Source organism: Anas acuta, chromosome 25 (assembly GCF_963932015.1).
Source record: "Anas acuta chromosome 25, bAnaAcu1.1, whole genome shotgun sequence".
Classification (NCBI taxonomy): domain Eukaryota; kingdom Metazoa; phylum Chordata; class Aves; order Anseriformes; family Anatidae; genus Anas; species Anas acuta.
Genome location: NC_089003.1, coordinates 5691261 through 5706238, shown reverse-complemented (window position 1 = coordinate 5706238; position 14978 = coordinate 5691261). Strand labels below are relative to the sequence as shown.

Here is a 14978-nt window from a genome sequence, read left to right as displayed (position 1 = left end):
TCAGCATCTCCCTGGGGGGGGAGAGCACGAGTCTGGGCAAAGCGGGTGCTGGTTCCTGGCGTTTGTTTTAATAAAGCACCGAACAGCAGCCGGCTCCCTGTGGCTCTGAAATCTCCGGGCTGCGAGCGCTGCTCTTTTCCTGGCCAGCTCCCAGGTTGTTCCTTTGCCGGGGCACGGCTGCACTCTGTAAAGTTCACCGCGTGTGAGCGAAGCTTATGAGTGCACTCGTGCTTTCGTGGTGCCGAGCCCGGCCCTGGTCCCAGGGAGCTCCACAGGCAGCAGCCGCAGGATCAGCTTCCTCGCCAGGCTCAGGGCTCGGCCCCAGGTCTGAGCTCTGGGCTCAGCTCTGGGCTCCGGGCCGTGGCTCGGTGTTGGCTCAGGGGCTCGGGGTGTTTTGCTGAGGCTGAGCTCAGTGCTTTACCCCCGGGGAAGCCGCGTCCTGCTGCCACCAGCACGTCTGGGTGTTGTGGGGAGAGGGGGGTGCTGAAGTTCTGGGCACTCGAGGCTCTTGCTTGTGTGCAGAGGTCTTTGGGCTCGCCCCAAGACCCTGCAGGGTGCTTGGGCTCTGATCCACCGATCAGCTCAGGGCTGCAGAGCAGCAAGGCACCGTGCCCCCTGTCCCCAGCACCAGCCTCGGGCACAGGCACCTTTCCCAGCTTGTCCCAGCCCTGCCCAGCCCATGTGTGCCCCCATCCCCCTGTCCCCACCCCAACACCTTGCCCCCCCCAAGCCCAGTGGGGTGCCCGGGGGCCTGGCTTCTTTGTGGGGCTCTGCTGGTCCCCGAGCCACAGCCCTGGCACCTGCGGCTGTGGGAGAGTGTCCCCAAGCTGGGGCACCCGGCCGGGGCACTCAGGCTCTTCGGGCAGCGCTGGGAGGAGCTGGTGACAAGCAATAACCCTCCGACATACCACGCTCCTCACCCAGCCCCTCGCCTCCTTTTTAATGTGCCTTTAATTGCAGTGGGAACGTCGGGGCTGGGAGTCCCTCCCAGCAAGTCATAAATCAGGGCTGGAGCAGGACGGTCTAAGCCAGAGATAAGCACTGATTGCGCTCCTCCCTCCCGGCTCGCTGCCTCCGCGATAAATGGGGCTGCGATGAGGCCGGGGGGAGCGAGACCAGCACAGTAATCACATTTGGCGCTTCGTTCCTGCCCTGCTGACGTTTCCCAGCCGCTAATGAGTTTAGCAGGGCCGAGGGAGGGGGGATTTTCAGGGGGACTGCGAGGCGCAGCGCTCCCCCGGCGCAGGCTGGTGGGAAGGGGCTGGGGGTGGCCACGGTGCTGCGGGGTCGGACCTCGTGCCCCCTCTTGGTGCGTGGAGAGGGCGTTTGGGACCCCTGGGGGGGCACCGAGCCCGGTGGGCACCCAGCTGCTGCACCCCCTGTGGGTGCCCCAGGACAGACCTGTCCTCCCCAAGGTCCTGCGTCCCTTCCTGCAGCCACCCTGCCCAGGGGACAAGCCGTGAGGATGCCCGTGTCCCCATCCCTGTCCCTCTCGGGGACAATTGTCCCCCTGCGCTTGGCGGTGGCCGCACAGCTCGTCCCACAGCCGGTGCTGGTGACGGATGGCCCCGCTCTGCGGGCTGCCAGCGCTGCTCCGTGACATCGCCAGCTCAATCGATGGCCCTGGAGGGGGCCTGAAGGGCAGCGCGCACCCAGCCCGGGGACACGGCCCGAGCCCCGTGTGCCCGTCATGCTGGGGGGGTCACCCCGGGGACCTGGCTCCACGCGGGCTCCTGTCACCCGTGGGTCACCCCGGGGTGCTGCGGGCGGGAGGGAGCCACCAGAATGGGGTGGGCAGGAGGTGGCCACGGGGGCTGGTGGTGGCCCAAAGGCTCCGCGCCGTGTCCCCAACGTCCTCCAGCCCACACGCTGAGGCCGGCCCAGCTCACTGCACCTCGCGCCATCGATCGGGCAGCGTCTGAGCAGCCCCTGCCCACCCGTCTCCTCTCGTCGGGCTGTGTTTGAGCAGGGAGCCCAGCGGGCTCGGCGCGCAAGCCAAATATTTGGCTGCTGCTAATTGGCACCTGGATCAATTACGCTGCGGGGGGCAGGGGACCGCCCCCTCCCCGTGTGTCCCGTCCTGGTGCATCCCCTCCTAGGGCAGCACGAGCTGCACCGGGGGTCCCTGCCTGGGCGAGGGGCTTCAACTGTGCCATGGGGACAGGGCGGTGTCCCCCGGTGGGGACAGTCCCCGAGCATGGGCTTGGTCTTGGCCCCAACGCCCAAGGGAGCAGCCCCCAGGGGACAGCTGGAGGAGGCTCAATGGTGGCACTGGTGGCACCAGTGTCAGGAGTCTCGCTGTCACTGCGTGTTCCCCAGTGTCACACGGTGTTGCTGCGCAGCCCCTGGGGTATGGTGTGGTGTCGCTGTCACTGCGTGGCCCCCACGGTGTCACGCGTTGTCACCGTCACTGCACGGTCCCGCACGCGCCGGGTCCCGCACGGCCCCGAGGCACCGCGCGGCGTCACTGCGCCTCCCTGCTCCGTGGGGTGTCACACGGCGTCACTGTCACCGCACGGTGCTCAGGGTGTCACTGTCACGGCGTGGCCACGGGGTGCCACACAGTGTCACTGCAGCTCCCATGGGTTGTCACACGGAGTCACCGTCAGTGCCGGGCGCAGGGGATGTCACCCCGCGCCATGTCACCGCATGGCCCACGGGTGTCACGCAGCGTCACCGTCACTGCCGTCCCGCAGCGTATCGCGCAGCGTCGCTGTCACTGCATGGCCCACGGGTGTCACCCAGTGTTGCTGTCGCTGCATGGCCCACGGGATGTCACAGTGTCACCGCACAGCGCAGGATATCCCCCACAGCCACTCCCCTGCACGGCCCGCGGGCTGTCACCAGTGTCACAGCACGCCCCTGGGGTGCGCTGCGCCCCGTCCCGTCCCTGCCAGCCCTGGGGACAGCCTGGGGACAGTGTCCCCGTGACCGGCTGCCCAAGGGCACAGCGGGAGGAAGGTCCCCAGCAAATACCGGTCACTACGTGGCATCAGTCCCTGTGCCACCGCATAACGAGTCACCTCGGGGACACCGTGTCCATGTGCCCAGGGGACAACGCTGAGGTGGCCAAGAGCAGTGAACTCTGGGCTCAAACCAGCCCTGACCTCGCCCTTCCCGGCCCCGCTGGGGGGACACGTCCCCATGGTCCCTGAGCCTGTCCCCTCCGCCCACCCCATCCCATCCCCTGCTGCCAGGCGAGCAGTGATTTTCCATCAGTCACCGGCTGTCCCAATCAACCAGGCTCTAATTAAGTGTCGGTGTTGGCAGCCCTTAATTGCCAAGCAGTGGGAGGGTGGCGGCCCTGCTGTGCCCGCAGCCTCTGTAACGAGAGGCAGCGCGATGAGACCGGGCTGGGGGCTGCGAGGGGGACGTGGTGCCCCCACATTGCCCCCCCAGCCACAATGGGGTCACCTGTCAGGACGAGGGACAGTGCCGGGCACGGGGCTGGGTGTGCTGCCACGGCCCCATACCGGGGCTAAGCCAGCTGGCCAGCTAGCCCATCAGCCAGCCAGCTAGCCCTCTAAGTCAACCAAGTAGCCTGCTGGCCAACTGATGAGCCAGCGAGCCAACCAGCCAGCCCACTGGCCACTTAGCCAACCAGCCAGCCACCCAACCCACCGCCTGGCCAGCCAGCCACCCGCCTAGCCATCTACCAAGCAGCTGACCAGCTTGTTGGCCAGCCAGCTAGCCACTTGCCATCTGGCCAGTGACCTGCTGACCAGGCAGCCAAGCAGCCCCCTGGCTGTGTGGGTACCAGGACAGCCGACTGAGCAGCTCTCTCGCAGAGCACGTGACCAGCCAAAGAGCCATCCGTGCATCCAGCTGGCCAGCTAGCCACCTGGCCACCAGCCCAAAGAGCCAGCCAGCGGTCAGGCAGCCTCCAGGTCAGCAGGCGGCTGGCTGAGCAGCGCTGCCTGTGCAGCCGTGGCCCTGCCCCGTGCCTCAGTTTCCCTTGTTTCATGCCCCCGGAGCTCCACTGCAGTGCCCAGGCTCTGTGCCACGTCTTCACAGGCATCACCGGGCTGAAAAAACTCATTAACAGCCTCGTTTAATCACCTCTGCCTCCCAGCAGGGCTGGCATGGACCCTTGGTGCGAGGGACGCGGTGTGACCGTGGGTGACAGCGCCCAGCGTGGGCGATGCAGGCGCTCACCATGCACCCGTGTGGCAACTGGGTGCCCTCCCAGTGCCACCCCACCCCCACAGCACCCCCACCACGTCCAGCTCTCCTCGTCAGCTCCTGAACCCGCTCGGCTGCCACGGGAGGGGAAACTGAGGCACGGAGCAGCTCCGACCCCACCACGCGGCCCCGGCACCGCCTGCCCTCTCCCTTCCCCAAATCCTCCCTTAATGAGCTCCCGAGCGAGCAGCGGGGCCGTGGCCGCCCACCACCGCCCCGTGCCCCCGCGCCGTCCCCCGCGCCCCCCGAGCATCGATCGGGCCCCCCGCCGGCAGCGGCCCCTCCGCGCCCCCCCGGCCGCCCACCTCCGCCTCATTATGCAGAGCAAACAGCCGTGGGCTCGGCTGCGCATCGATTCTGCGGGAGCTGCTGTTTGCTTAACCTTTGCAGAGAGCTCGCGTCGAGCGGAGCCGCAGCCGCTGCCTCTCGGCTTTGTCCTTCTCCAGCCCGCGCCTGCCAACGGGGCCCTGCCAGGATGGCTCCCGGCGCGCTCCTCCGAGGGGCTACGGTGGCCACGTGTAGGGGATTGGGGATGGGGACACGCTGGGGGGGCTCCGTCATGGGCCACCCGAGATGCTGTCCCCACCTGCGCGGCTCTGCGGGCACAGGGCAGGGATCCCCGTGCTGGGTCTGCAGGGACGGGGTAGCGAGGGTGGTGGCAGTGCCATGGGGACGTGGTGGCTGTGGTGGTGGCATCGCCACGGGGACTTTGTGGTTCAGGGTGGGGATGTGGCCGTGGTTGTCTTGTGGGGACGTGGTGGCCCAGGGTGGTGGCAGTGCCATGGGGACGTGGTGGCTGGGCTGGTGGCAGTGCCATGGGGTCCTTGTGGTCTGGGATAGGGAGGTGGTGGCAGTGCCATGGGGACGTGGTGGCTCAGGGTGGTGGCAGTGCCACGGGGACCTTGTGGTCCGGGGTGGGGACGTGGCTGTGGTTGTGCTGTGGGGACATCGTGGTGGCCCAGGGTGGCGAGGTGGGGTGTGGTGGTGGCCATGCCATGGGGACACGGTGGCTCGGGGTGGTGGCTGTGGTGTGGGGACGGGATGCCCCTGGGCTGTGCCCCCCCATAGGCATGCAGCGGGCAGGGACAGAGATGTCCCTTGTCCCTTGTCCCTTGTCCCTTGTCCCTTGTCCCTCAGCATTAGACGCGTGCCCTGCTACGAGCAGGGCTGCCCCACTGGGATCCCTCCACGGCCACCCCATCCCTGTCCGTGTCCCTGTCCCCGTCCCCACGCAGAGCCCCGTGCCCACCCGCGGCAGCGCCGTGCCGGAGGGTGACTCACGTCGCCGTGGCCTCGCCGAGGCGTATTTTTAGGAGCTCATTAAAAAACGAAAAGAAAAGGGGGGGAGAAGGAGAAAAGAAAGGGGGGAAGCAGCGGTGGAGCAGGACTTGTTCTTCCCCTGGTGACAGCTCAGAAGGGGACACGGAGCCAGCGCGGGGGGCAGCACCCCCACACCACAAAACCTACAAACCCCGAAAAGCCCCCAAAGCCAGCGCCTTGTTAAGCCACCAGGAATAATTGCCTCCTCCTCGGGAGCTTCTTATGAAACATGATTTTTTTTTTCTTTCGGGGCATCTCCATCCTGCTCTCTGGCGCGGGTCGGAGCTGGCAAATTGATTCCTGCTCGCTGATTAAATTCGGGGCCCTTTGGGGGAGCAGCAGGGGGGGGGACGCGGGCACCTCTCCGGCTGCCAAAGCCCCCACGGCCCCGCACGGGGACGGTCCCCGCATCCCCGGCTTCATTAGGGGGTTGGGCGTTGGTTTTGTCCCCAGTGTGTCCCCACGGAGAGGGGACAGTCACGGACGCACCCCGTGGGTGCCACCGGGGCTGATGCCACCACCGCGCTGCCACCCGCGGTGAGCGGCCCCCAGGCCACCAGGGTGGCCGAGCCCTGCACGTCCCGGGGCTGCGGTGTCACCGGCAGCGGCCCCGGGGGCTGCTCTGCTGCCACTGTCCCCGCGTCCTCGTCCCGCTCCCCGCCGCTGCGGTTGGGCCGCGGTGCCGGAGGCGGCTGTCACTTCCCATCGCGTCGCCGGCCGCTGCGGCCGCCCGAGATGCCAAGCGATGACGAGCGGGCTCGCGGCCCCCCAGCCCCCGGGTCCTCGGCACGAAGGCGGGGTGACAAGCGGCAGAGCAGGGCCACCGAGCCCCGGGGCGCAGAGCGAGCTCTGCCGCAGGGCTTTGTCCCCGCTGCCACCGCCACGGCCATGTGCCCGCCTGCGCCCGCTCCCCCAGCAGCGCTCCGGTGCCATCTGGGGGGGGGCGCACAGCCCTGTGGCACGGCCAGGTTGGGGACACCGTGCTCAGCCCTGCTGCCACCAGCGGTGACATCCCACCGCATGGCCCCATGTGGATCTCCATGGTGGGGTGAATGTGTGGGGCTGGGGGAGGATTTTGGGGTGATGGGGACGTGGCAGTGGGACAGCGAGGACCAAGGTGACGCTGGAGGCACCAATGCAGGACGGGGAGGGACATCCAAGGGACCACCGGGCACCTGCCTGCCTCCCACCCCTCCAGCCCGGTGGCACACCGTGGGGACACGGGGACATGGCCACCAGCGGGGACCGGGTTGGGGCTCGGGGTGCTCAGAGCAGCGAGGCTGTCCCCAGGTGTCCCTTCTGGGACAGGCACCCAGGGGACAGGCAGCGTGGCACCGCGGGGTGCTGGGGCTCCTGCGGCCTGGGTCTGTCCCCAACCATCTGGCTGCTCCGGCTGCCTCTGTCCCTGCTGGGGACACTGCGGGTGGCCCTGGGGATGTCCCCTGGTGTGGCCCCGGGGGCTGTGTCCCCTGTCCCCAGGGTGTCCCTGGGATGGGTCCCATGGGTGTGGGTGACCTGGGGGGGGACAGCTCCGGACCTGGCGGGGCTGCACGGGGTGGCCGGAGGGGACGCGGGGGTGACACGGGTGACACTGGGGGGGGAGCTGCGACGGTGTCCCCAGGGGGGCTATAGGGGGACTGTGGGGCGGGGTGGGGGGCACAGCCCGGGGAGGGGGCGTGGCCTCGAGGGGTGTGGCGGGGTGGGAGGGGGCGTGGCTACGGGGAGTGGGCGTGGTTATGAATGAAATGGGCGTGGTCATGGAGGGGAATGGGCGTGGTCATGAACGGAGTGGGCGTGGTCATGGGGCTTGTGGGCGTGGTTATGATTGGCCCGGGCGTGTCAATGGGTGGAGTGGGCGTGGCTATGAACGGAGTGGGCGTGGCCACAGCCCTTTGGGGGCGTGTCCCGAGCGCCGGGTGGGCGTGGCCTCGCGGGATGTGGGCGTGGCTTCCCGGGAGGGGGCGTGTCCGGGGCGGGCGGGCGCGGAGCGCACCGGAGCCAGCGGAGCGGAGCGGAGCGGAGCGGGCACCGCCGAGCCCCCGCCGCCGCCTCCCCCCTGCCCAGCGCCGCCGCCGCCGCCGCCCTGCCCGCCGCCGCCTCGCCCCCCCCCGCCGGCACCATTCCCCCCGGCGGGAGGCAGCGCGCCCCGGCCGGGCGGCGGCTCAGCCTCGGCCGCAAAACTTTGCTGGCGGCCGCGGCGGGCGTGGTGATGGTGCTGCTGCTCGTGGTGCTCATCCCGGTGCTGGTCAGCTCGGCGGGCACCGACGGCCGCTACGAGATGCTGGGCACCTGCCGCATGGTCTGCGAGCCCTACGGCACCGCCGGGCCGCTGGGCGAGCGGGGTCCCCTCCCGCCGCCCTCCACCTTGGTGCAGGGCCCCCAGGGCAAACCGGGCCGGCCGGGCAAGCCGGGCCCGCCGGGGCCCCCCGGGGAACCGGGACCGCCGGGAGCCGCGGGGCCGCCGGGGGCGCGGGGCGAAGCGGGGCGGCCGGGCCCCCCCGGGCTGCCGGGGCCGGGGGCCACGGGGGCGGTGAGCACGGCCACCTACAGCACGGTGCCGCGCGTCGCCTTCTACGCCGGCCTGAAGAACCCGCACGAGGGCTACGAGATCCTCAAGTTCGACGACGTGGTCACCAACCTGGGCAACAGCTACGACGCCGCCTCGGGCAAGTTCACCTGCGCCATCCCCGGCACCTACTTCTTCACCTACCACGTCCTCATGCGCGGCGGCGACGGCACCAGCATGTGGGCCGACCTCTGCAAGAACGGCCAGGTAAGGGCCGGCCGCCGCGCCGGGCTGCGGGGAACGGAGCTGCCACCGCCGCCTCCCCGGGGTGCCCTGAGCTCCCCCCAGCCCTGGAGGTGCACCCCAGGAGCACCCTGCCCGCCTGCTGCCGGCAGCGATGTGCTCCGGGTGCACCCTCGGGGTGCTCTGCCCTCCTCCCAGCCCCGGGGACGTGCTCTGCATCCCCCCCAGGGTGCCCCCTCTCCTTCTCCCAGCTCTGGGGATGAGCTCCAGGAGCACCCTGAGGTGCCCTGTGCTCTTCTCCCACCCGGAGATGTGCCCTGGGTGCCCCCCCAGGGTGCTCTCTCCTCCTCCCAGCCCCACAGACCAGGCTCCGGACGCCCCGTCCCTCTCACAGCGCTGGAGATGTGCTCTGTCCGTGCACCCAGGGGGCCCCGATGTGTCCCCGGGGGTCCTCCTTGTCCTTGTCTTGGCCCTGCAGATGTGCCCTGCCGTGCCTTCAGGGTGTCCTCGTGGTCCCCTGCCATGTCCCTGAGGTCCCTTGTCCAGCATCCCCATGGACCATGCAGGCTGCCCTGCCCTGGGGACTCCTCCGCAGGGACAGCATCTGTGGTGGCCTCAAGAGGGGCACCGAGGGGGCTGCACAGCCCCTGCCCCGCATCCTGGGCACTGCAACCCTGGAGCCAGGTCCACAGTGCCCGGCACCTGTTTTGGGAGCGATGTCCCCATCTGTGGCCGGCTGCGCAGCCACGCACCCGTGGGACATCCAACCTGCCCTGGGGACAGCCTCTGGGGCACCCTCGCAACCCAAGGATGGGGCTGGCTCCCCGGTGCTGGTGCCTCCCCCTGGTGCTGGTGGCCCCCCCATGCTGGAGGGCAGCTTGGGGCCGTGGTGGTCCCTGCGTCACCCTTGAAGGACATCTGCGCAATGAGGGGGGGGAGGGAGGGCAGAAGCTGGCCCTGTCCCTGCCACCCCTGCCCTCCAGCAGCCCCCCCAGCCCTCTCCATCCCCAAATCCTCCAAATCCCAAGCCATCCCCGAGCACCATCCCCAAGATTTTCTGGTGCTGCCCAGAACGGTGCCTCTTCCCCCCGCCGTCCTCCCCACCCGCAACTCCAGGCACAGATCCTCAGCCTTTGCTGGAGCCTTGGCTGTCACACTCGAAATGTCACCCGAGCTGAATTTCCTCCGGTGTCACCGTGGCGGCTGCGGTGCGGTCGTGCTGCCGCGGCCGGGATCCATCCCCGGGGAAGGACGGGCAGGGAATCGCGGCAGCGCTGCCGCTGCCCCCGGCTCCTGCCTGCCGTTGCTTTTGCTGTTTTGTCTTCCCCCCACACGAAACCCCGCTCCTGGCACCCTGATGCACTTCAGCACGCACCCGAGTTTAAGCCTCTGGGCTGCCAGATTAAGCCAAGAGTGAGTTATGAACCCAAAATCATCCTCGGGCTCTGATCGCTGGGGAGCCGAGCACCCCCGGCACAGCCGCTGCGCTCCAGCGCTTCGCTCCGAGAAGCTTCGGGCTCGGCAGGGCAGGAGCCCCCAGCATCATAACCGGGGCTGCTGTGACCGAACAGTTGGATTTTTCTTTTCTTTTTCTTTTTTTTTTTCCCTCCCTTCACTTGCACCTGCTTTTTACAGCCCCGAACTGGGGGATCGTGGCGATGCCTGAGCACGCAGGGTGCTTTTCCCCATGGCGACAACTCGGAGCATCACCCGCGTGGCATCCCCTGCTCGCGGGGTGAGCATCTCCCACGGCACCTGGATGGCTTTTTCCTTCCCTAAGAAGCCCGCGCAGCGATTCGGGAACCCGACCCCCCCCGAAACCGAGCTGGAAGGAGGGGGCACGACCCCCCCATCCCTTTCCGCACCCTCGCCGTTCACAGCTTGGGTCGCCGGGGCGAGCGCGAGCCTCCGGTGAACCGCGGGGCCCACGCGCCGTGGGCTTGTGCCGGCGCGGCGAGGCGCTAACAGATGCGTTTCCAGAAGCTACAAAGCCCCTGTCAAGAGTAAATAAAATCAGTCGGGCGTGCGCCTGCAATACAGCTTAATCATCGTAACGGCGGTCCTGGTCGGGCGCCTGAATCGCAGCCATCTCCACGCGCCGGGTACTAATTACCAACAAGATATCACCGCTCAAATATTTATAAATAAGCGGCTCGGGAGGTGGCTGAGTGCTTTGGGCGGGAGGGAGGGCTGGCACGGGGCTGGAGCGGAGGGAGTTTAAAAAGGTACAAAAAAAAATGCATGAAAAAGCAGAGGAATTGGGCTTTCTGCTCTGGAAACACAGCCCTGTGCCAGCCAGGCGATGCTCAGCCGGCCCGGGGTGTGCTGTGACGAGGGGGCTGCACCCCGGGGGGTGCGGGGGGCACCCGCTGAGCACCCCTGGGCACCGGGACCGGGGCCACCGCGGCGCCTTTCGGGCTTCTGTTGCTGCCAGGGCTGCGCGGGGCGAGCCGGCGCCGGCAGCGTCCCCGCGGGAAGGCTGCAGATCACCAGATCACCCTTGGACTTCTCCGCAGTCCTCGTGCCCGGCTCGGTGACCTGCTCCTCACAGAGGTGACGCCCCGGGGGGGCCGCGGTTGGCTTCCCCATGAATAAATCTCACTCCCGGCATCGGACGAGCCCCCAGCCCCAGCGGCAGCCCCCGCGTTATTTTTGCGCAGGAATCGGCTGCGGGGCGGCGAGCGCTGGAGGATGCTGCGGTTTGGTGCAGCCCCGGCCCCGTCGGTCCCGGGGGGCACACGCCAGCCCCCCCCCAACCCCTGCCCCGCTCCCACATCAGCCCCGGCCCTGGGGAGCGCAAAGTCCCGCAGCCCATCGCCCCCGCACCACCGCCCCGGTGCTCGAGTTAATGAGAGCCAGGGGAGCCCCGGTGCCGGGAGGGAGCAGCTCCTGATGATTAATTAGCATTAATTATTCTTATTTGTATTAGCTTGTAGCCGTTCCGGTGAGCGACGAGGAGAGAGCGGGGCGAGGAGCTGGTGTTTGGGAGAAAGGCGAGCGGTGGGGACGGGCGGGTGGACGGGGCGGCTCGGTTGGGTTGGAGCTGGGTGGTGGGGGGGGCACGGGGGGTGCCACTGCCACCTCGTCCCAGCCTGTCCCACCCCCACGGAGGGTCCGGAGGTGCCCCGTGTATGCGGGAGCGGATGTCACCACGGTGGCACTGTCACAGGGTGAGGGCCGTCCTCGTTTTGTAGGGCAGCGCCTGATTTGTGGCTGTGCCACGTCCCGTGGGGTCACAGCAGGTTTGGGGTGGGATTGGGGACCCCAAGTCCCTTGTGGCTGGCAGCAGTGCCAGCACCGCTGGGTGTCCCAGCACAGGCACTGTCCCCAGAGCTGTCTCTGGCCGTGTGGCTGTGACAGGTGACGGCTGGGCTGCGACGGAGCTGACGGTGGTGAGAGCAGGGTGCAGGTGACTCCATGGGCACCACGGGGACAGCACGGGGACTGTCCCCAAGGTGGGACAGAGGGAGAGGTGTCCGTGGGTCTGTGGGGACGTGGGCATCCGCTGTGTCCTGGGGTGCCTGGATGCACCCAAGGGCTGCGTGTTTGGCCCCAGGCGTGTGCTGGAGAGACCGGTGTCCCCAAGGCATGTGTCACGGGGTGTCCCCAAATGTGACGTCCTTCCGTGGTGGGGGACAACAGGGGTTGGGGCATGGCTGCAGTGAGCGGGGTCTGTGGGGCCGTGGGCTGCCTGCATCCCCTGAGTGCAGCCTGCCACTGGGGGGGCAATGCCCAGCCCTAGGGTCACCCGGGTTGGTGACAGTGGCCAGCCCCCCCCCAGCTGGGTGCCATGTCCCCACTTTGAGCTGCTTCTCCCTTCCCACCCCTCTCTGGGGGCTGCGCTCTTCCCTGTGGCAGTGCCGCGGGGAAACCGAGGCACGGAGCAGCGCTCGGCCGCCTGCGCCCCCCCGGAGCTCCCCGCTCCCTGTGTCCCCCGTGGTCCTGGGGACGAGGCCGTGGGGACGAGGTGGTGGCACCCCCGCCTGCCCTGCCGCCGAGGAGCCGGGAGCTGCTCAGCCCGGCCCCGGCGCTGCCATTTATCTTCCCTGGTTAGCGAGGAGGGCTGGCGGGCGCGCGGTGACGAGGCGGCTCCTTAACGAGGGAAGACGGATGGCACCGCGCGGCTCCCGCTGCAGCGGGGACAGGGCTGGGGAGAGGGGGGGGGTGGCAGAGCCGAGCGGCTCTTCCTGCCTCCCCTTTCCCTCTGCTGCTTCCCACCCTCCTCTTCCTCACCGCAGCCCACGGGGCGCAGTGGCAGCGTGTGTCCAGCCGCCAGCCCGGCTGTGTCCCCAGGGGGAGCGGGGTGCTGCACCTGAGAGGAACCCCCCCGGGACGGGGGTGCCTGCAAGCTGCGCAGTGCCACGTGGTGGGGTGGAAATGGGGTGATTTTTATTGTAAAGGGTCTGTCTGTGTGTGAGAGCGATCCCCGGGGACTGCGCGGGGCCATCAGTAGGTTCCAGAATGAACAGCTCCTGCCTGGAGGGGTTCTTCGCTCCCGCAGGCTGGGGAGATGCCTGTAAAGGCTGTGCTGCCGTTAGCCCCGAAGGCTTTTGGGGTGGCCTTGCTTTGTCCCCAGAGGTGCCCACGACCCTTGGCTGTGGGTGCCGCGGGTGCCTCCCTCCTCCTGCCACCGGTTTGGGGCCCCGCAGCCGCTCAGCGGAGCCTCCCCGAGCAGCGCCAGCCAATTTAGAGCCCGTTCTTGTCAGTTATAATTAGGAGCCACTTCTCCCCGGCGCATCGCTTTGTATTTCACACGGGGTTTTACCTGCCGGCTTGTCACTGTCACCCGGCGCTGGGAGATCTCGCTGCAAGGCTCCGGCGCCGGCTTAGATTTGATTACCCAAATCATTCGGTAGCAGCAGCAGGCTCCGGCCGCGGCGCTGCTTCTCCGGGAGGTTTTGTGGCTGCTGGGCAGGCGCGGGCTCTGCCAGGTCCTCGCTCGGGGGCAGTTGTTGATGTGAGCGGCCCCTCCTGCCCCACAGCCGGGCTGTGGCCCCGTGTCCGAGCCTGCCGGGCTGGGAGAGGCTCAGGGTGCTGCTGGGTGCCACCGTGGTGGCAGAGCCCTGCCAATGTCCCCGTGCCGGCGCTGTCTCCTCCAGCTGGGTCCCGGTTACCCGTGGGTGTGGGTCCGAGGCAGCCTGGAGGGAGTGGGAACCAAGCCCCCGGGCACCCATGGGTGTCCCCCGGGCGTGCAGGAGCTGCACAGGAGCTGCTTTTCTGCGTTCCCCGCAGCCAGGGCTGAGGCAGGGACATCAGGGGCTGGGTGCCCCTCGGGGTGGCTGAACGTGGGGTGAAGACGGGGCCGTGGGGACCCGCGGGTGAGGCAGGGACACGGGACGAGGCCGGGCTAACGCCGTGTCCCCTGCGCAGGTTCGGGCCAGCGCCATCGCGCAGGACGCGGACCAGAACTACGACTACGCCAGCAACAGCGTCATCCTGCACCTGGACGCGGGTGACGAGGTCTTCATCAAGCTGGACGGGGGCAAAGCCCACGGCGGCAACAACAACAAGTACAGCACCTTCTCGGGCTTCATCATCTACTCGGACTGAGCCTGGGCCCGCGGCATCGCCCCGCAGCCGCCCAGCCCCACGGCATCTCCCCACGGCACCCCCCGACGCCCACCCAGCCCCACAGCGTCCCTCTGCCATGGTTCGGCCCCATGGGATCCCCGTCCTCCGTCCAGCCCCACGGCCTCCCCCCAACTGCTGTGCAGCCCCACGGCCACCCCTTGCTGCTGTCCGGCCCCACGGCGTCCCCTTGCTGCTGTCCAGCCCCGCGGTGTCCCCCCGCTGAGGTCCGGGACGACCACCCCGGCTGGCTGTGGGGCCCCAAAACCCCGCTCCCCCCCGGCCGCTCACCCCAACGCTGCTAACTCGGGGCTGGGGGAGCAGAGGGGCGGTGGGCAGGCAGGAGCCGGGGGATGCCCTGCGCTGCCCCTCCCCACCCCGTGTCCCCTGGCTGTGACCCGCTTGGCCCCACGGTCCCCGCCGCGGGCGCGCCGGGCTGTAGATATGTACAGGAGCCCTATGGGTGCCCCCGCCCCGCGCTGGGGCTGTGCCGGGGGGGCCACCGCTGCCCGGTCCCGGGCGACTCCACGGTAAAGCAGAGCTGTGACCTCCCCCGTGTGCTGTCTTTGTCCCCGCGTCGGGCACAGCCGTGTCCCCAAACCCTGGGGACGGCGTCCCATGGCCTCGTGGCCTTCCTGGGGCATGTCCCCAAGAGCCCCACATAGGGAAATGGGGGTGCCAGGAGGGGCCCACATCCCCTGCGGGTGGCCGCAGCCTGTCCCCGGGTGCCGGTGTCCCCGTGGGAGCCGGGCTAGGGGTGACATTGCGATGCCACCAAGGTGTCCCCAGAGGGTCCTGCCCAGAGGCAGGGTCCCGGCTGTCCCCTTGGGGGGCTGCCAGGATGTCTGACCCCTCAGGGGCTCGCTGTCCCTGTGGCGGGGTCCCACGGGAGTGTGGTTGACGTGGGGATGGGACATGGGGACACCTCTTGGGAGGTGGCAGCGGGCGTGGGGACATCGCCTGGTGGCCCTTGGGGACATGGGGTGGCTGCGGGGACAGGCTGGGGACCCCCAGTGCAACTTTCTCAGCCCCCATGAGCCGGGACGGGAGGCGGGGGGCGGAGACCCGGGGCCGCCGCCTGGGGAAGGGGCGAGCAGGGGACGAGCCCCGGCAGCGCCCTCGAGACCCCAACATGGCGGCGCCCCGCGCCCACCGGGAC

At 68.9% G+C, this 14978-nt stretch overlaps 1 protein-coding gene across 2 annotated transcripts; it reads left to right on the top strand.

The window, feature by feature from the left end:
• Positions 1 to 7281: 7281 nt before the first annotated feature.
• C1QL1 (complement C1q like 1) lies at positions 7282 to 14371 on the top strand. 2 transcript variants are annotated; one of them, XM_068660998.1, is made up of 2 exons: positions 7282 to 8275; positions 9887 to 10409. In XM_068660998.1, the coding sequence occupies exons 1-2, from the start codon at positions 7712 to 7714 to the stop codon at positions 10028 to 10030; spliced, it is 708 nt and encodes a 235-aa protein (XP_068517099.1). In that variant the 5' UTR covers positions 7282 to 7711; the 3' UTR covers positions 10031 to 10409. The 2 variants fall into 2 exon arrangements, with proteins under 2 accessions (XP_068517099.1, XP_068517101.1); XM_068661000.1 differs by lacking the exon at positions 9887 to 10409 and adding an exon at positions 13622 to 14371 and having other exon boundaries at positions 7457 to 8275.
• The last annotated feature ends 607 nt before the right edge of the window (positions 14372 to 14978 follow it).

What these genes read in the sequence shown, in the direction of transcription:
- C1QL1 (XM_068661000.1), top strand. Translation starts at nt 7,712, where the DNA reads ATGGTGCTGCTGCTCGTGGTGCTCATCCCGGTGCTGGTCAGCTCGGCG. An exon ending in ACCTCTGCAAGAACGGCCAG is followed by an intron (nt 8,276 to 13,621) that starts GTAAGGGCCGGC and finishes TCCCCTGCGCAG; the next exon opens with GTTCGGGCCAGCGCCATCGC.